The 19,754-nt window shown below is 37.4% G+C and overlaps 5 protein-coding genes across 6 annotated transcripts; 2 read left to right on the forward strand and 3 right to left on the reverse strand.

Annotated features, from left to right (window-relative positions):
• The first annotated feature begins 354 nt into the window (after nt 1-354).
• LOC110919272 lies at nt 355-1,415 on the forward strand. Its single transcript, XM_022163546.1, has 2 exons — nt 355-397; nt 514-1,415. The coding sequence occupies exons 1-2, from the start codon at nt 355-357 to the stop codon at nt 1,413-1,415; spliced, it is 945 nt and encodes a 314-aa protein (XP_022019238.1).
• A 2,359-nt stretch (nt 1,416-3,774) lies between these two features.
• Nucleotides 3,775-5,350, forward strand: LOC110915804 (protein BRASSINAZOLE-RESISTANT 1). The gene is made up of 2 exons (XM_022160555.2): nt 3,775-4,264; nt 4,497-5,350. Exons 1-2 carry the CDS (start codon nt 4,004-4,006, stop codon nt 5,163-5,165), a joined length of 930 nt encoding a protein of 309 aa, XP_022016247.1. The 5' UTR covers nt 3,775-4,003; the 3' UTR covers nt 5,166-5,350.
• A 621-nt stretch (nt 5,351-5,971) lies between these two features.
• Nucleotides 5,972-8,448, reverse strand: LOC110916901 (DNA-3-methyladenine glycosylase 1). Its single transcript, XM_022161549.2, has 4 exons — nt 7,859-8,448; nt 7,347-7,488; nt 7,118-7,259; nt 5,972-6,509 (listed from the first exon to the last, which is right to left on the reverse strand). Exons 1-4 carry the CDS (start codon nt 8,262-8,264, stop codon nt 6,174-6,176), a joined length of 1,026 nt encoding a protein of 341 aa, XP_022017241.1. The 5' UTR covers nt 8,265-8,448; the 3' UTR covers nt 5,972-6,173.
• A 2,820-nt stretch (nt 8,449-11,268) lies between these two features.
• LOC110919273 (peroxisomal membrane protein 11A) lies at nt 11,269-12,233 on the reverse strand. Its single transcript, XM_022163547.2, is given in 3 exon segments — nt 11,269-11,526; nt 11,529-12,035; nt 12,038-12,233. Coding segments are annotated over 3 exon segments (735 nt in total). The 3' UTR covers nt 11,269-11,494.
• A 2,998-nt stretch (nt 12,234-15,231) lies between these two features.
• LOC110916710 (J domain-containing protein required for chloroplast accumulation response 1) lies at nt 15,232-18,410 on the reverse strand. 2 transcript variants are annotated; one of them, XM_022161396.2, is made up of 9 exons: nt 18,077-18,410; nt 17,046-17,521; nt 16,583-16,956; nt 16,398-16,503; nt 16,078-16,145; nt 15,977-16,015; nt 15,824-15,901; nt 15,571-15,747; nt 15,232-15,431 (listed from the first exon to the last, which is right to left on the reverse strand). In XM_022161396.2, exons 1-9 carry the CDS (start codon nt 18,259-18,261, stop codon nt 15,408-15,410), a joined length of 1,527 nt encoding a protein of 508 aa, XP_022017088.1. In that variant the 5' UTR covers nt 18,262-18,410; the 3' UTR covers nt 15,232-15,407. The 2 variants fall into 2 exon arrangements, with proteins under 2 accessions (XP_022017088.1, XP_022017089.1); XM_022161397.2 differs by having other exon boundaries at nt 15,232-15,428; nt 18,077-18,277.
• Between the last annotated feature and the right edge of the window lie 1,344 nt (nt 18,411-19,754).

A 19,754-nucleotide genomic window follows, 5' to 3' on the forward strand; every position in this document is an offset into this window, starting at 1 on the left:
CGGTTTGAGCCATATTTTCATATATTCATATAATTATTAAATTATTTATTATTATTAATCACAAAAGGGCCGTATATACGTATTTATGTATCCAATTCTCAGTGCGGTGATCGAGTTACGCGTGCCTTTGAGTGCGTTCTTCGATGTGATGTGCCACAATGATTATCGGGGCACCACTTACTCATATTGCCATCATCGTCATGACGGTTAGAGTCATAGTACTCACCCGATAACCCTCGTTAGCGTTGATTACTCACATTTTGACACCTCACGCTCATCGAGAAGGGTAGATTAGGCCTTTACTCGACATCATCGTGAGTGTTATGCAAAATAGGTTTGTACTAATGATAGAATATGCGTATTTATTCGATTAGACTTCGATTTAGCGATAAAATTGGTATGATTTCATTATGATCCGAATCTCCGGTGCTAGGCGTAACGAGTGTGTCGAGTAGTAACAACGCACGAAGGTGCGGGTTGTTACACCGCAGGTGGATTTTGGGGGTGTGACAGATAAAAAGGCCCCTAATGGTATTAGATTCAACTGCTTCTTTACGGTTTCTGTTGGGGACGGGAATGATACTTCTTTTTGGGGAGACAAATGGCTTGGTAATGAGCCTTTACGTCTCCGGTTCCCTCATCTGTTTCGGCTTGAAAGAAAGAAATGGGTCAATGTAGCTGAAAGAATTCAGGTCCAACAAGGTGTTCGTTTTATGAACTGGGAATGGCGATCGGTCCCAAGCTCTCTTGAAGAAGTTAATGAACTGTTTGCGCTGCTAGCCGATGTCCATGAATACAAATGGGAGGAAGGGAACGACAAATGGAAATGGGATCCAGGCAAAGATGGTATTTTCACGGTTAAAAGCGCTAAGATTCTGATGTCCGAAGGCTTGATGGCAGGTAACTTGCAGATCGTAGATTGGAGAGGCTGGACGCCTCTTAAATGCAAAATATTAGCTTGGAGAATTGGCCTTGATAGAATTCCTACAAAGATGAATCTGATTAAACGAGGGATGGCGCTTGACAGTTTGGATTGTCCGATGTGTGACGCGGGTCAAGAATCTACACTGCATCTTTTTACGGGCTGTATATTCTCAACAGAAGTTTGGGCCAGATTAGAAGCTTGGTGTAGATTGCCTCCTACGATGCTGTTTGAAGTTGCTGATTTGGTTCGCTTGACGGTTGACCAGTCGAAGTCTAAAAAAGAAGGTCGAATTATCCAAAGTATTATGTATACGGCTATGTGGGTTTTATGGAACGAGAGGAACGATAGAATCTTCAATAACAAGCCTAGGAGAGAGAAGGAGGTATTCGAAAATATAAAGTTTTTGTCGTTTTTTTGGATTCGTAATAGATCTAGACATAAAAGTGTAGATTGGAATAAGTGGTGTAATTACCCGTTGGATTTGATGTAATTCGGTTCCCCCTTGGGTCCTTGCTTTGAGAACGCTTGTGGTGGTGTTGGTTGAATGAAGTTTACCTTTAAAAAAAATCCAATTGACTAAAATGAAAACTAAAAGATTGATTACTAAATTATATATTTTCAAAACACAAATTCTGTGATATGAGTTTTAAAGTTTATGTTTACAAACTAAATTAAACAGATGTATGTATATTCAAAATGACAATTATTGGTTTTAGAGAATATAAACATGTTTTTATGTTAGAACATGCATAGTGAAGGCCTTTGTGTGCGTGGGTTGTGCCAAGTCAGCCCTTTCGAGGATTGCACTCTGCCTCGCTTGGGGCATTGGCGGGGTGTGGCGGCGTGAGTATCGCCAGGGGTGCAGCTTTGTAGGGGGCGCCCGACCCTCCGAACTTTTTGCTCAGTAGTGTCCTATGTAGTTTTCGTATAGAATTTTTTAGGTATATACATTTTCGATCCCCTGGTTTTATATTTTTTTAGATATATACGTTTTTGATCCCTGGTCGAAAATCTCAAGCTTCGCCACTGAGTATCGCCACAGGTAGAGATGCACACAATGTGAATGTTTAGCATGATTTAAATAAAAGAAAGAAAAATAAACTTCTTAAACTCACATGACCATTACACTTCTTCAAGCAAATGAGTATGATTGTGTAAGTGCCCCTCCTACTTATGTCATGCAGAGTCGATGTAAAATCGCTTTTTTATCTTTTAAGAAGTAAGAGAAAATTAGTCATTTACAGAAAACTACTATACTAAAAGTCTAAAATAGAATAAATTTTTTATGTTTTCCACAAGAGAATTAAATTTAACTAATGTTTTGGTAAAAAAAATACCTAAGCAATTAGTTGATCAAATTTGTTATATGTGGTAGTGTGCTAGATTGTATTGAATTGAAAATTTCGTCAATAATGTAAAACTAAGACGTTGGGCAAAGATGCTAAGCGTTTGTAATGAAATAATATTTGAGTTGTCAAATATACTGCTCGGGATATTGAAATATGGCTCAGGATATAAAGATCAAAGTGATGTATAAGTGGCAAGACACAAACGATTTTAGCAAAGAAAACCCTTGATCAATATAGATCGCCGGCACAAAACCTCGGGAGACGATTATAAAAGTTGTCTATCACAGTTAAATATTACTAAGACGATAAAAGAGATACAACTCGAGAACCAATGTGATTGATGGTACAATGATCACTAAAGGGCAAGTGTTTGTATGTAATGTGGTGTATGATCTGGAAAAGGAAACTATTAGCGTATGCGAGTGTGTAAGCAAGGTGTCAGTAAGTGTTCTATTCAATCTTATGGCCTCTTAATTATAAGATAATAGCCTAACTACTAGTCCGATATTCCTGGGATGCCATAGCATATGCCTTTTCGAACGTTGGAGTCTAGGTCTTCCAGTCCAATGGCTAGTCTCTCCAACTAAGTGTGCGATAATCAAGCCAGGACTCGGTCTTTTTATTAATTGACCTGCAATTAATAAATAACACGTGCAGAAATGTAGATTAGTTCGAAAAATAACAGACAAGTCCAGAATATATAACCTGTCGCTTATCCCAGATGGCAAAACACGATACAAAATATTAGTTGAAATATTCACCCATAACAACTAATTAATTATATTTAAATTAAATTTATAAAATATAAGTAGTGAAATAAATAAATAGAAAGCAAGTAGATAAAATGAAATATTATTGAAAGTTACATATTTCGTCCTTCAAGTAAGGATAAAATGGTCGTTACAGAAAAGTAACATAAAAAGTTAACTTTGTTAGTGTAAAGGACAAAAAGCATGCAAAAATTTCAATTTCAAATAAAACATGTAGTGTATAATTAATAAAACTAAAGGTCATAACTTTCAAGTTTATATATAAATTTAAGACATAATATGTAATTTACTCAAAAATTTATATATCTAGTGTTAATCATCATTTTAATCAAGAAGTGAAAATATTAAACAAACCTCTCATAGGTTTATAGCATATCCCTCTAGTATTTGAAAAACATGAAACAAAACACAAACCATGAAACAATAATAATCATAAGCAACAGTAGAGACCTTCCAACGCAATACTTTTTGGAGTAGGATAAGACTTTACCATTAGATTTTGAATTTGATTCTTAAAAGAGGTTTTTTCTAGATTTATTAGGTTTTCTCATGAATTAGGATATAGACATTATTGTTTAGTAGAGATAGGTATAATCAGGTGATTCCGTTGATATAATAATGTGATGGTATAATATGATGGTATGTGGGTGATCAAAATTTTTCATTTATAAAAAAAGGGAAAAAAAAGAGAAAAAAACACAATGCACATTGTTGATCAGCCAGCCTAGTGTTGAAATGATTGCAGACACATGCTAGTCGTCGTGTTTCTTATACTCCCCACTTTCACTACTTTTTTTACCCCCTCTCTCTCTAAACACAACATATGATTCTTCCTTCCACACCCACAAGCAAATTACCTGTGACCACTGCACACTTTGCAACATAACTCTCCACAATCACATACTATATATACATACATATATCTACACTACACTAGACAGACACAGAGACAGAAGAAGATGGAGATGATGCGGGAAGGAGGATCGGCAGCGGGGGAGGGCGGCGGAGGAGGAGGGCGGCGGAAGCCCTCGTGGAGAGAGAAAGAGAATAATCGGAGGAGAGAGAGACGACGGAGAGCCATTGCTGCTAACATTTACAACGGTTTGAGAGCTCAGGGTAATTACAATTTACCAAAACATTGTGATAATAATGAAGTTCTCAAAGCCCTTTGTAAAGAAGCTGGTTGGGTTGTTCTTCCTGATGGCACCACTTTTCGCAAGGTTAGATCAAACATTTGAGATCAAATTGTTTTAAAAAAATTGGATTTTTTTTTTTGTTAGAGGGTTTTATGTTGTTCAATTGAGGATTTAGGGTTTGTTTTCTAGATGTAGATCTACTTGTTTAATTTGAGTTTTAATTGCAGGAATTTATGAATTCCATTAATCTAGGGTTTAAAGATTTAGGTATTTGTAATCAAGTTTGTAACTTTTTGAGTGTTGGGTTGAATTACAGGGTTCCAGGCCACCATTGCCTACTATTGATACTGGCATGACATCAACCAACACAACACCATGTTCTTCGCAGAGACCGAGCCCGATCCCATCGTATCAATGCAGCCCGTCATCCTCATCTTTCCCCAGCCCGTCGAATCTCGACATGAACAGCAGCAGCCCGTTTGCGTATCTGCATAACGCAAGTCCGTCGTCACTCCCGCCTCTGCGCATCTCGAACAGTGCTCCGGTGACACCACCGCTGTCATCTCCGACTTCGAAGTGCCCCAAGCCGAACAATTTCAACTGGGAGTCGTTTGCTAAGCAGTCGATGTCCTCATTCAATTTGCCGTTTTTAGCATCGTCTGCGCCTACAAGTCCTACGAGGTACCAACGGTTCACTCCTACGACTATCCCCGAGTGTGATGAATCTGATTGCTCCACCATTGACTCGTGCCAGTGGGTGAGGTTCAAGAACTACGAGCCCATGATGACTAGCCCCAACTCGCCGACGTTTAACCTGGTGAAACCCATGGCTGCAGTGGCGGTAACCAGCGACTCGGGTTCTGATAAGGGGAAAGGGATGGAGTTTGAGTTTGAGAACGGAGGGGTGAAGGCGTGGGAAGGCGAGCGGATTCATGATTCGGATGATCTTGAGCTTACTCTTGGAAGTGGGAATGCTAAAATATGATGTGTGGTTTATAATTTATTGTCATCTACCATTTTTATAAAGATTTAGAGGTTAGCATACCAGTGAATGTTGTTGAATATGCACATTAAATTAGTAGAAATTATGAGAATTCATTGGATGTTTGATCTAGCTATTGCAGTAAAGTTGGTATCTTTTCGACAGTTTGATCCAAAAGTATTAATTGATGTTGTGATCTTGCTTTATTGTCAAAAGTTTATTCTTTTTTGTGGTCTTCAAAGATGCTATTAATAGTTGAGAATTTGTTTGAGTCCCCTTCTTGTTACTTGGCTAGTTATTCATAAATATAAAAAAAAATATTAAAAAAATCGATTCAAGCCGCCAAAACCAAACCACTAAACTAGCAGACGGGTAAAACCAATCGACCTGTTCGGTTTATTCCCAAAGCCGTAGTTAATACAGGCTCGAAGCTCAGCTCACCCATATGGCTTGACAAGTCAACCCAACTTGCCTACGACCATCGAGAAAGAAGTATCATATGAATACGATCTAAAGATATTCAGTCTATAAATGTGTACAATCACAGCTTGTTGCTATACACTCCACTTGACCATCATGTATGCATTTATCAAAAGTAACATGGCATGTTTCTGGGACCAAAACATTCCTTGTAAGCATATGCCCCAATTAAACATTACACACACATACAATTATATATACACACAATTATAAATATATATATTGTGTGTGAGACCCTAATGTCCACATGACATGAGACACAAACATGTTGCCTAATCAAGCAAAACAGGTGAGCATGTCTTATGTGTCCAACAACAAATAATGCAATAAACCAAAGAAGCTTATTAAGAATTCAAAACATCAACACAAGCCAAAATAATACATTGTGAAGAACATGATTACACAACAAAACACACTCAATTTCTCTAATATTAACATTCTTAATCTCAATCATGTCAAATGGCACACAATACAATAAGAATTACCAACAGTTAGATAAGCTATGTTAGCCCCCCATGCTACTCTCGATGTTCACTCGTGGGAAAGTTTAGCGTCATCTTTATTGTCTGTTTCTTGTTTTGTTTCTTTAGACACCGGTTTTAGAACCTTTTTGGCGATGCTATTGCACTCGGTGTGTCTAAAACATGATATAAGATGGTCATTAACCATACCCGAGATTTGCATGAATGTATAGATGACGGTGGGACCTACACAACGAAAGCCTCTTTTTATCAAATCTTTGCTTATGAGTTCTGACTTTGGAGTTTTAGCTGGTACTTGACGTGCATAGCGAAAACTATTATTTATCGGCTTCTTGTTTAGAAAGCGCCAACAGTAAGTGCTGAAAGAACCAAATTCTTGCTGAATCTGCAAAAGATGACATCATTTAGTCAAATTTGCATCCAAAGTGTATTGGGTCCATTTTGAAACCCAATCGGGCCCCTCACATAAAATTGTGGGACGGCTTGATATGTAACCAGGGCGGACCTAAGTGTCTGCGTGGGTGGGCGGGAGCACCCCTTGAAAAAAAAATTAGTGTATTTTTTAGGCAAAAAACCCGACTGCACACTCTTGAAAATATGCTTGAACCACTCATCCACACTCCCAACAAATAATTCCTGGGTCCGCCACTGTATGTAACACAAGCCTATGCAACCGAAAAGAATGAATATGAAGCAGCCCATTAATGGGCAGAAATGGCCCAATCCAAAGTAAATTGGGCCGATTTTGAACCACCTCGTTCAGGCCCCTTAGTTAATAGACATATAAAACTGCAGGACCATTTAATCTGTAACACACGACTATTTAGCCCAAAAGGTCGGATGGTAAGCAGCCCGTTCACGGGCAATCATGGCCCAATCCACTTGCATCCAAAGTAAACTGGATCGATTTTGAACCAACCCAATCGGGCCCGGGCCAGAGTAGCTTGACCAAATCTAATAACAGACAATTTCATACTACTATAATACTATTACCTTAAGCAACCCAATAGCATTCCCCATGATGGCCCGTAGTTTTTGTTCAGAAAGTAACAGGCTACCATTTTGCTTGGCTGACAATAACTTGTCGTCCGAACACTTAGCAATCGACGCTGGATCAAACTTTTCAAAAAGTTTTCTACAAGAAAAAGTAATTAATTATTAATTAGGTGTTAGCAATTGACAGCAGACCAAATCCATTCAACATGAGTTAATGACCTTTTACCTGAATTTATCTCTTTTATACAGTATTTCTGGCCAAGTGAGTTCTGCAGATGCTTGTGACAAAACAAGCAGCTCAATTAACTTACAATCTTCATAAACCGGAACTCCCCATTCTTCATCATGGAACGAAACATGTAGCGGATCTACAAACAATAATATAATCAAAACGAATAAATCCACAACCAGTTCCGTCTCTGAGAATTCATGTACCCTGTTCGAGCTGAAAAATTGTGCCCTTCGTAATGTTTTATTATTATTATTATTATTTTTTAAAATCTCACTAAACCGCCAATGGGCTAACTTATAAATCATAAAAATTGTTTTTGTAAATGGGCTTATCTTGGAGTTGATATGGGTATACTATTTAAAAAAATAATTTAACATATATATATCGGATTTAAAAAAAAGCACATTCCTCTCGAAATCACGGCCCTGTGCGTTGGTCCTCCCCGCACACCCTCATCACCGTGACTTTCCACAACAATTTACAACTTCCTTTACATAACTTAATACCTGAGAACTGAGTGATCCAATCACACCGTTTAAACGGAAGCGTTAACACCATAACCGAACCTTCATCCACGACTAATTTCAACCTGTTACCATTACCTTTCTCTGACTTTTCTGAACCCGATGTTTTCACAGAACTACTACCATTAGAAGAACATGATTTCAAAGAACAAGAACTGTCAACAGACACATCAATCTTTCTAACAACGGTTCGTGGAGACCGAGATCCTTTAGCTAACTTTACGGAGCTCTTCGGCTTTGTGTCCACCACAATCTTCTTCTTCTTTTTGTTCAAGCTCTCATTTTTATTAATCTTTTCTCTGTTTCCAGCCGGCCCGAGTATGTTTCGAGCAGCTGAATCAGCCGTAACTGATGGGGGTAATGATAGAAGCTCAGGTGATGCAGACATTTGCAAATGGGAAAGTTGTAAGAAGAAGAAGACTGCAATGGGGATGAAATTAAGGGGTAATTATGGAGAGAAATATGTGATTTTGAAATGTTTAAGGGAAGAGTATGGTGTAATCAATTAGGGTTTAAAGAATATTGAAAAGGGGGTAGAGAAAGAGGGTTGATGAAACAGAAATTTGAAAATGACTTCAAATCCGAAAGGTGTGTCATATAGGGCGGGCTTTTCTATTTTACTTTTTTTTTTTAATGTATTTTTTTTTATTAGTTTAAGGTTTACAGACATGTATACTGAACCGTCACTAAGCAATAATATATAATTTGTATATTGAAAACCTTTTATCATAATTTATATATTATTCACACCTATGGGTGCAAACGAGCCCGAGCTCGTTTAAACTTTGAGAGCTTGAGTTCGGGCTCAGTTCGGTTTGAACTTTGTTTCAATAAGTGAATCTTGTGCTCAGGCTCACTTACTAAAAAAACTTATTTTTAGGCTTGAACTCTAACTAGTTAAAGCCATCTCTATTCACACCTTATATAAGTAGTCCGTCAGTGATCCAAATTTGACGTTCAAAAAAAGATATTCATCACAATACTAGTTTTAAATAAAGAACCTTAAAAATCAAATAATCCACTTATACGTCGTACTTTACATATAAAAGAAGACTTAGAAAGAACATAAGGAATGGGTTACATAACCAATTTATACATCACATTAATGTGGATCTCGCAGTTTTTTTTGTATAAAAATTAGTTTTAAAATGAACGTGTTACAATTATGATAAGGCAATGTTGTAAAACAAGGTCTCAGAGGCCGAGTACTCCTCGAGTAATCACTACAAGGTAGGCTGTCGATGCGACTTTCTTCAACTCTGCCTAGTTACTTGGAATTGATCAAACATGGTCAACCTCAGTCCGAATTGGATCTAGTAGGTCAACTGGGCCGAGTTTGACTTTAAAAAATATAAAACATAATTTGTATGTCTAACATATTAAAGAACGAATATCAATTTTTGAAATACTTTATTATTTGAACATGTATTTTTATATTTATATTGATATTCACCTATTTTGTTATACATATTATTAAACTTATGATAATTGAAATATATATAATTTCCTAAAAACTAACATGTTTATAATTTAATATGTCCGAGTACTTCCTGAGTACTCTCAACTTCCCAGTCGACTGACTAGGGGACGCCTGGCGACTTTTGCAACCATGCGATAAGTTTATACACACAACTACAAGATTTGAAAATTTAAAAAGAATGATATGAAAGGTTATAAATGTAATTTTGGAAGGTAGGCGATGCGTAGCATTCTGAATTTGTCGTGAGTGGTAGTGGAGGTGGAGGGGGATCCTTTTACCGTTACGTAAAGTATCCAAAGCCCACCAAATAAAGTCAAAAAAACAACGGCTATACTATACGACTTTAATTAGCTCTTTTCTCATCTAACTCTTACGGCCCAACTAACTTTCTAAACTTCACATTACATTGGCCCATTAACAATCTTTCTTCAATCTAATGAAAGTTATTACTTAACATATATGTAGGTTTGGTATGGTATATAGCTTATTCATAACTCAACTCACAGAATTGTTGGAGGACCAAATTGAAAACCTAATTAACCTAATATCACATGTCATTGTCATACACCCACTTAGTTAATCCTAAGTTTAATCTTTTTTAGTTGCTAATGTTTAAAGAAATCATGATAGTGTTTGGAGGGGATTGTAGGTGTGGTTAGAGCTAGAGATAAGCATGGGTGTTTATGATTATGTTTTTGATTTTCTCGAATTAATTGAATTGGTTACCTTGGATCGACATTTTTCTGAGTTTTTTATAAAGTGATTTTGGTTCAAATCGAACTAGAATTAGATTTCTAAACCGTTTTAGATTCAAAAGTTAAATTCGGATTAATTTGAGCAAAGTGAAATATGATGAAGAAATATTAATTGCATTAAAAAGGCTTAAAACTTGAGACTCAAATGGGTTTTGTTTTTCTAATTCGGTTGAGGACATCATGGATGCATGAAAGCAGAAAAGCGTTGTATTTTTTTTTTTAATAAAAAATAGTACACTACACATACATAATTTATAATTCAAGTTTAGATTTTCATGTCGATGATGAAACTCAACGATCAATAATATCTAAGTGGCTTGTTATGACCTGAAACGACTTAGAGTAACATAATACATCACATGCTAAGGCCTATTAAAGACAAACCCGTAAACTTATTATCAAACATAAGCTATTAACGTCTAAATGACTTGTTATGATCTTAATTTACTTAGTGTAACATAATACAATTCATTAGCACGATAAGGCTTGTTTAAAAGTGAGCTAATGTAATTCTCATCGAACATAAGTTCGATGACACTTGCATGGCTTGTTACAATATGAAATGACTTTGTATAACCTACGAATGATACATACCCAAAGAAAACTATCTTTGTTGTGCGTCAATGATACTTTAGTATTTCCAACAAATTGGCAACAATCTTCATATTATCTCGTCAAAGTCTTTCAGTTATCTATCGATTTCAATTTTTCTAAAAAAAGGCGCGTGATAGCCCCACACCCTTTTCTTCCCTTGATTCGAACTATGGATCCCTTTTTGCCACTCATCGCTCGTCGTTGGATCAAAACCTAAAGTGAACCACTTCCTCGTCTTTCGTAGCCAAACCCACTGCCACTGGAACTTCTTTTCTGTATACTTCAACCATAAAATCTAAAAGTTATCAATGTTTTCCACAAAGTGTTGTAGGTCACTACTTTAAAGAAAAAAGAAAAGGTTGGTTACATAAGGCGCTAGAGATAAAGTGCGTTGACAAATTGCCATAAAACTTCAAAAAACTGCCATTATTCAAGTTAGAACTTTGAAAAACTAACATACATATTAAACACTACAACCAGTAGCGAAGCTTGAGATTTCCGACCAGGGGGCGGAAGTCACCGGACCTAAAAAATTCTATAAAACCGGGGGGGGGGGGGGGGGGGGGGCGAAAACGCACATACCAAAAAATTTCTATACGAAAACTACATACCCTCCACTACTCAACGAAAAGTTCGGGGGTCGGCTGCCCCCTCCCGCCCTAGTTAAGCTGCGCCCATGACTACAACCATATTCATCTACTAGTCAAGTACCAAAAAAGAAAACTTTTGCATAATGTACTCAAACATCAACTCGTTTCATTCATTCAACCCGTGTATTAGTGTCAATAGTTAGCAAGACAACCAATTCTTACGAGCACTTTAACCGCCGACAACAACCCAGCCGAAGCCAACAACACCGGCCCCGAAAGCCGCCCTTTTCCGCCACGAACATCCGCCACCGCCATCAACCCATCCGCCACATCTTGCACCAACCCCAACTTCTTCAACAACTTCTTCTCCATCAACTTCTCCAACTCCTCATCTCCATTCTCAACCCTCTTCACCAAACACATTTCATCCTCCAAAATCCCCTTCAAATCCCTAACCTTCAATCCAATACTCCCTACATACCCAATCAACTCAGCCCACGCACCAACCTTCTGCAATTTACCCAACTGTTTACCATCAACCAGCCCTGATTTTATTACCCACACCAACTGTTCGACGAAATAGTACAGACCCTCACCGCCGTATGCAAGGATGGCGAGAATGATGCTGTGTACGGAGTTGAGGTTTGCGGAGCGGAATGAGTTGATGTCTTGGATGAATTTGCCGATGCGGAAGGCTTTGCGGCTGAGGCCGATGTTGGATTCGAAGGTTTTGAGGCGGTGGTGGAGAGGATGATTTTGGTAGTGTAACGGGTGATTTTTAAGAGTTTGTCGACGCCGTCGCGTTTGGAGAGCAGTGGCGGACCCAGAAATTCTTTTCTAGGGGTGCGGAAATTTTTTAAGGATTGTAGGTCCCTAGCTATATAAAAATTATTTTCGTGATGTAGTGTGTCGGATTGGATTGGATTGGATTGGGTCATGGATTGAAGTAATGGCAAATTGGTAATTTAAAAAATTAAGTTAATAATAATAATTTTCTCATGCTTTTAAATTGTTTAAATTAAATATAATATATGAATAATTACTCCTATATTTTTCAAAGTACTAAAGGTGGTGCACTTTTTACATTACGCTTTACGATGCAAAAGGCATTAATTGAATTTAAAGAACATCTTTCTCTGTGTTCATTTTCAAGTTCTTTTTCTTTTTCAACTTGCAGAGCTCTAAGTCCGCCCGGGGCGGTGACTTTATTTTATAACGGAAATTTCCATCACGCGTTATATTATCATTTTACCACCCCGTCAACACAAGTTCCACGCGTTATAATTTCAACGCAATCCATTTTCGTTATTTTTTCAACGCATGATAGTTTTGTTTTGTGAGTGTAATTGTTGGTTGGGGGGAAATTATTGGGTGTGGTGGTGAGTGATGACCACCCCTACTAAAAAAGGTTGTGAGTGATGGAAAAATGGTTGATGACATGGCGGAACTTGATTGGTGCTTGTGAGTGATAAATTCTATCACTAGTGAACCACCCCCTCCCCTAAGGATACCCTCTGTAAATTCTTTCCATCACAGCCCCCCGGAAAAAAAAAATCTTTGTTATACTCTTTCTTCTTCATTCATGGGGTGCGGTCTTGATATTTCATGGGGTGCGATGTCAAAATTTTATAAAGAACGCATCATGCATATACACTAACCGCAACAAATCCATGGGATGCGCCCGCCCACCCAGGGGTGAACCTAGGTCCGCCCCTGTTGGAGAGGTATGATTCCAGGTGGGTGAGGAAGTCTTGAGGGTGGTTGGTGGGGTTAGATGGGTTGGATTCCATGGCAGTGGTGGGGGATACGGCGGCGATGGTTGAAGTTGATTGGGTGATCGCCGATTGTGACATTTTAGATTCAGATTCAGGGATTTGGTTATTGACTTTGACTTTTACTTGTAGCATTATTATTTTGTTGGGTTAATTACTATTTTCGTCCCTGTGGTTTGTCAAAAATCACTATTTCAGTCTATTAGTTTAAAAGTTGCAATTTTAGTCCCTGTGTTTTCACTTCCGTAACCATTTCAGTCCACCTCGTAACCATTTCAGTCCCTGTACTTAACAGAATAATGGATTGAAATGGTTACGAAAGTGAAACCACAGAGACTGAAATGGTTACGAAAGTGAAACCACGGGGACTGAAATCGCAATTTTTAAACTAATGGACTGAAATAGTGATTTTTGACAAACCACAGGGACGAAAACAGTAATCAACTCTTATTTTATTTGTAATTAAATGTTTTTGAACAATATTCGGCGAGTAATTAAGGTTAGAGTTGTAAACGAATCAAACGAACATAAACAAGGCTTTTTTTTGAGTTTGTTCGTTAAGAATATAATGTGTTCATAACGGCTTATGAACACTTATCGAATGAGATTTTCCGTTTGTGTTCGTTCATTAAGGAAAGGAACGTGTTCATGAACGGTTCATGAACACAGATAAAATCGGCAAAGACGACTGTGGCTAGAGATGGATGGTGAGAGGGAGCGGCGCTAGACCTTGAAGCCCTAATTGTTGAATGAAGGTCGATAGTATTTTTTTGATGTGAATAATGAGAAGGAAAGTGGAGCGATACATAAACAAGGTGGAGATATGGTTTCTTATTTTTTTTTGTTTGGGTAATGAGATAAATAAGAATTAAAGAATATAAAAGGTTTAGATAAAATAAGTAAATGCTAACAAATCTTAAGAATTAAAGAAGATAAAAAGTTTGGATAAAATAAGTAAATGCTAACAAATCTTTAATGAACAACATAAACAAATGAACATGAACAAATGTTCACGAACACATTACCGAACGTTCACAAACGTAACTGAATGAAGGAGAAATTTGTTCATATTCGTTCATTTAACTGACCGAACAGAATTTGTTGTTCGTGTTCGTTCATTAATTAAACGAACGAACGTAAACGAACTTCACGACGAACGGTTCACAAACTGTTTGTTGAACGTTCAGTTCATTTACAGCCCTAATGAAGCTCAACATTTGAATAGCACTAAGCTTGAAATATCAAGAGTAAAGAGAATTTGTGAGGTTATAAAAGTGTTTAGCAACTTAAGAAGACAAGGGTTTAAAGATTAATCGCTTTATGTAATCGACGATGATGAGGCTTAGATCACCATTTAGGGTCATGTGGTTTTGCTTGCAACTAAGTTTAAGTATTTAGGATTGTTTGTACATATGGATGGGGAGATAGATTGTGAGTTAGATCCACAAGAGGCCGCTAACTAAAGTAAGGGAGAAATTTTATAGGGTTGAGTTAGATCCGTTATGCTGAACGGAATAGATTGTTGGGTCATGAACAATACATAAGCACACAAACTTGAGGTAGCATAGATGAGGATGTTGAGAACGATGTGTGAGCACAATAGATTGGACAAGATAAGAAATGACGTCTTTAGGGAAAGATTAGGGCCATGCAAGGAGGGACATTTGACTAGGGATGAGCTCGGTATCAACCGGTACCGAAAATCCTCAAAATTTGAGATGGTTTTTTTCCACTCCACCACCAACATTTTTTTGCATATACTAAACATATACATAAAAGCTTATAAAAACCTTTCGGACCCTTTGAAAATTTGGGCCTCAGGCGACGTCACGGGTTGGCCGGCCCTGTTTTCTCTTTGCTACTTTTAGTAGCTATGTGCCTATATGTTTTTATTTAGAGGTCTCACTAAAAGCAACGTTTATTTACATCCCATCCTCTTTAGACTTCACCACTAATTTCTGGTTATGGGTGGAATTCCACTTGTTTACTACAAGTTCAGAAAGTCTAATTTCAAATATTACAAAAGAATATTTGATATAATCATGACAATATATGACAAGGATAAAGCACTATCTATGAAAAAACACAATTTCTTTTTGCAAGAAAAAATGACAAAAGGATGATAAAAATTTCTTATTTTGCCTTATGTAAAGTTGTTTTATACTTTTATTTACCAATGTATTAATATTTTATTATTACACAATATACAACTTATAATGCTTACAGGTAGTTGTACATCTCAAAGTTTTTCTAAGGAAAAAACTTATTTGTATATAACTAGCTATCTTCTTTATTCAAATGTCTTGTATAATGAAATAGTCAATCAGTAGCACCACCAAATCAATTCAAATGATCCCATGCCTCCTGTACCACAACACAAACATAATATTTATCCTATCATATTTTCCATATTAAAGTTATCAAAAGTGCAACTTACTGCATGCAACAGCAAGCTTGTACAAGTATTTGTCGTTAAAAATGCGTAAAGTAGAATTTCCGGTACCTGAAGTATATCTAAGACCTTCTCGGCTATGTACTTTTTATGTGAGTCGATGCCTTTTTGCTGTAACTTATCGGGATGTAAACATAGCATTGCTCGATTATAAGATTTTTTCAGGGCGTTTGCTTCTATTATATCAACGAGCGCAACAGGCTTCCAACCACTCTCAGCCCAAAGAACCTAGGCCAACAACAACATATGAACACTGAATTGAAGTTTTTATATTTATACTAGACGTATAATGCGTTTGGCTTACAAAGTGTAGAGTGGAGAGCAGTGAGCGAATGTTTCCTGTTCTTCCACTTGACCACATATGGATCTTTGAATCCAAAGCCTGGGTTTTTATGTAATTTGTGTGAATATAACATTGGATAAAAATGGCATAAATGATCATAATGACAATATCTACCATAATGGCCTCAGATGCTACAGGTTCCAACTCTTCTACCTGTTCAAGAGCCCATTTATTTAAACAAACGCGTGATAACGATTACTTAAGTAAAACTATACCTGGAAGTTATCAAAAGAGAGATCGTCTATAGTTTCAACACTAGCTTGAGACCCTTTAGGAATAGAATCTGAGATACATAAACCACATATATCATAATTAAGCAAATATTAAGCCAAAAAAGGTTAGCTTATTCTTGTCGTTTAATTAACTTTTTTTTAAGACCATGAGAATCCGTTTGGGAAAACTTACTGTACTGGCCAACAATAACATGCTAACCAGTGAGATCGACCATGTAAAATGCGCAGCTTACGCTGGGTAGACCTCTGCGAGAGGGGAATCAAATGCTTACCCCTTGCAGGTTATCGTTTAATTAACTTACCAGAAGTTGGCGAGGCGTTCTTCTGAAAATCAATATCGTCGAGTGTTCTAATAGTACGGTTTTGTGCAAATTTCTGCTTCTTGGACCTCTTAATTTCTTCCTTCACCTTTGAAACAATAAATATATTAATACCCGTGAGTGTAATAATAAGAAGTTAATAACTATAAACTGTAAGTACAAACTACCATGAACGAATCATCCGGCACTCTACTATCCAATGGTAGTGTAACTGAAGCATCTTGGGCCATTTTTACACACTCTACAGGCAAATCACAGGCGAAACTTGTTGTTTTAAAAGCATCCGTCATCATTTCTACATTTGTATCCAGATTTGAAATGATATCAGTGACTTCTTCCTGAATACGTTTTTTAGCTCCAGTTTTCCATATAGAGGAGCTCACCTTAGTCTTGGTTTTGGTTTTGGTTTTTGGAGGACTTTCATGATTAGGCATCTTGAAGAGATCTTTGAGCATAACCTTAACTTGGTTTTTAGGTGATCCAACACCTTCGGCTTTGTTACTGGAACTCATCTTTTTCTTAGTTCCAGCCTCTTCGTAACCTAAACCCGCAAGAAAATATATAATCAGCTTTCATACATTTTATATTCATTTCAACATATCCTCCACCATAAATAAAACCACAGATTACCTTTTCTTTCAAACTCGTCGTGTAATAATGAACTTTTAACTTGTTGTTTCTCCGCGTATAAATCTTTATTTGGGAAGCCAGAATTTTGCATATTGTCAATTGATAGTACACTAACTTTACTACTTCCAGGATGTGTGCCTTGATGAAGAGACATAAGTGATGGTACTCCTACATTGGCCCATTTGTGCATAGAAAAGTGAAAGTCAATGCCTGAAGAACCTGTTCTAGCCTTTGACTTGTGGTCATCTGTGGATCGTGTCGAGTATACTGACTCCTTACTAGATTTTTTATTTTTGAACAGCCACTCCTTACTTGATGATTCACGGGTTAACAACGTTTGACCAGCAGATCGACATGAATTGTTTCTGAGAATTTGTGTTGATGGGCTTGAAAATCTATATGGATGGTTATTCTGTGTATGCACACTTGAACCAAATACAGGAGTGTCTACAGCTTTGGTCATCTTGGTAGGCAAGCTGATGAATCCAAAACCAAGTGCCAGTACATGAATAAACAACAATACACCATCAGATGCAAGAAAAAACTTCATGGCACTTTAAACTATAAAAAATCAGTTGATCGCAGTGTAAAAGAGCCAAACCAAGCCGAGCCCGAGCTCTACTAAGCTGGGATTGTTTGGAGCTTTATTTCTAATTTTCTATAGCTCGAGCTCTACTTGTGAATAATTTTCTCAAACTCGAGCTTGTGTCGTTTATTATTTATTAAATAAATAATTTATATACACTTTTAATTATATTTTATATATTTATAATTAAAAACTGTATATATAACCTAATATATATTATTTAATTATTTTTATTATAAATTTGTATCTAATATATGAGTAAAAATTATATGCATGAGAGGCTTGTTTATGTTAAGTAGTAAGCTCGGGGGACTTGGGCTCGTTTATTAAACAAACTTATTAATATAGGCTCCAGTTAAGGCTCGATTTGAGCTTTTAGCGAACCAATCTGGCAACCATAAAACATACGAATGTATTGAGTATGATTAAAATAAAGGATCAGAACCTTGGAGAACTCCATCGGACACTCTCGTCAGTACTTGTCCTGAAAACATCATGATCATTTGGCTCCCCGAAAACCATGGTTTCCTCCCAAGACTTCATTTGAGATCCACCACCATAGGTGTATCTCGTCCACATCGGAGGGCCGCCAAAGACGTCGTCAAAGTTAATGTCGCTGTCGGAGTCCATAACAGAAGAAGTAGTTAAGGATGACTGCAATAGATTGGCGGTAGTATATAGCAATGGGAGGGACGATGAAAGTTGTGGTAGGGAAAAGGTGCAACGAAGAAACGAAGAGTGTGGGGCAATGGAAGCCACAAAATTGTCGGGACCAAAAGCCCTGAAGGACAGCAGCCGGTCGTTTGTTTGTTGTTGTATTTATTGTTAGATATCTTTTGCTGCCAACTAGTTGCCACCGACATTTAATACACTCAACCGTAAACGAATGTCGTGTCGTGGCATGCACTAGAAATTAATTGTTTCTTGTTAAATTTTTTTTTATAAAACTACCACGATTTTAATTGACACAAAATTAAATGTATAATTGTTGTTTGGTATAGAGAATGAGATGATTTGGGTTTGAAATTATATTGAATTGTATTGAAGTTCTTCTTTAGGGTTACAAAGAAATGGTACTTATATAGAACACCAAGTTACATATTAGCCCCCTATACTATTTATTTCTTCTTTCCGACACTCCCCCTCAAGTTGAGTAGTGGGGTTACCAATGCTCAACTTGCTCAAACAGCTATTAAACGCATTTCCGTTGACTGCTTTTGTGAGGATATCTGCAAGTTGATCTTTTGATGCTACATACGGGAGCTCTATGATTCCTCCTTCCAACTTTTCTTTGATGAAATGTCGATCTACCTCCACGTGTTTTGTTCGATCATGTTGAACTGGGTTTTCTGAGATTTGTATTGCAGCGGTATTGTCACACATAACTTTACTAGGAGCCTTTTGTGAAAAACCAATGTCTTCTAGCAGCTTCCTGATCCAAAGAACTTCGCTTAACCCTCGAGCTATACCTCTGAACTCTGCTTCTGCACTTGACAGAGCAACCACCTTCTGTTTCTTACTTCTCCAGGTAACTAGGTTTCCGCCAACCAAGGAGAAGTACCCTGATGTAGACCTTCGGTTTCCCTTATCTCCTGCCCAGTCTGCGTCAGTGTAGAGCTCAACATTTAAATGCCCATTTGTTTTGAACAACACACCATGGCCTGCAGTTCCCTTGAGATACCTTAGAATTCTTTGAGCAGCTTCCATATGGGCAACTTGTGGTTGGTGCATAAACTGACTTACCACTCCAACAGCGTAAGCTATATCAGGGCGAGTATGGGAAAGATAAATTAACTTGCCCACTAGCCTTTGGTATCTTTCTCTGTCTGCGAGCTTTCCATCGAGTTCCATGTGAAGATTGTGGTTCACCACCATTGGCGTATCAGCTGGTTTACAATCAATCAACCCAGTTTCTGCCAGGAGGTCAAGAACATACTTCTTTTGGCAGATGAAAATCCCCCGTTTAGATCTGAGAACTTCAATTCCAAGGAAATACTTGAAATTCCCAAGGTCTTTCATTTCAAACTTTGAAAACAAATTCCTTTTCAGTTGTGCTATTTCTTCTACATCATCTCCGGTGATAATCATGTCGTCCACATATATGATCAAGCAAGTTACGAGGC

This window comes from Helianthus annuus, chromosome 16 (genome assembly GCF_002127325.2).
Source record: "Helianthus annuus cultivar XRQ/B chromosome 16, HanXRQr2.0-SUNRISE, whole genome shotgun sequence".
Classification (NCBI taxonomy): Eukaryota; Viridiplantae; Streptophyta; class Magnoliopsida; order Asterales; family Asteraceae; genus Helianthus; species Helianthus annuus.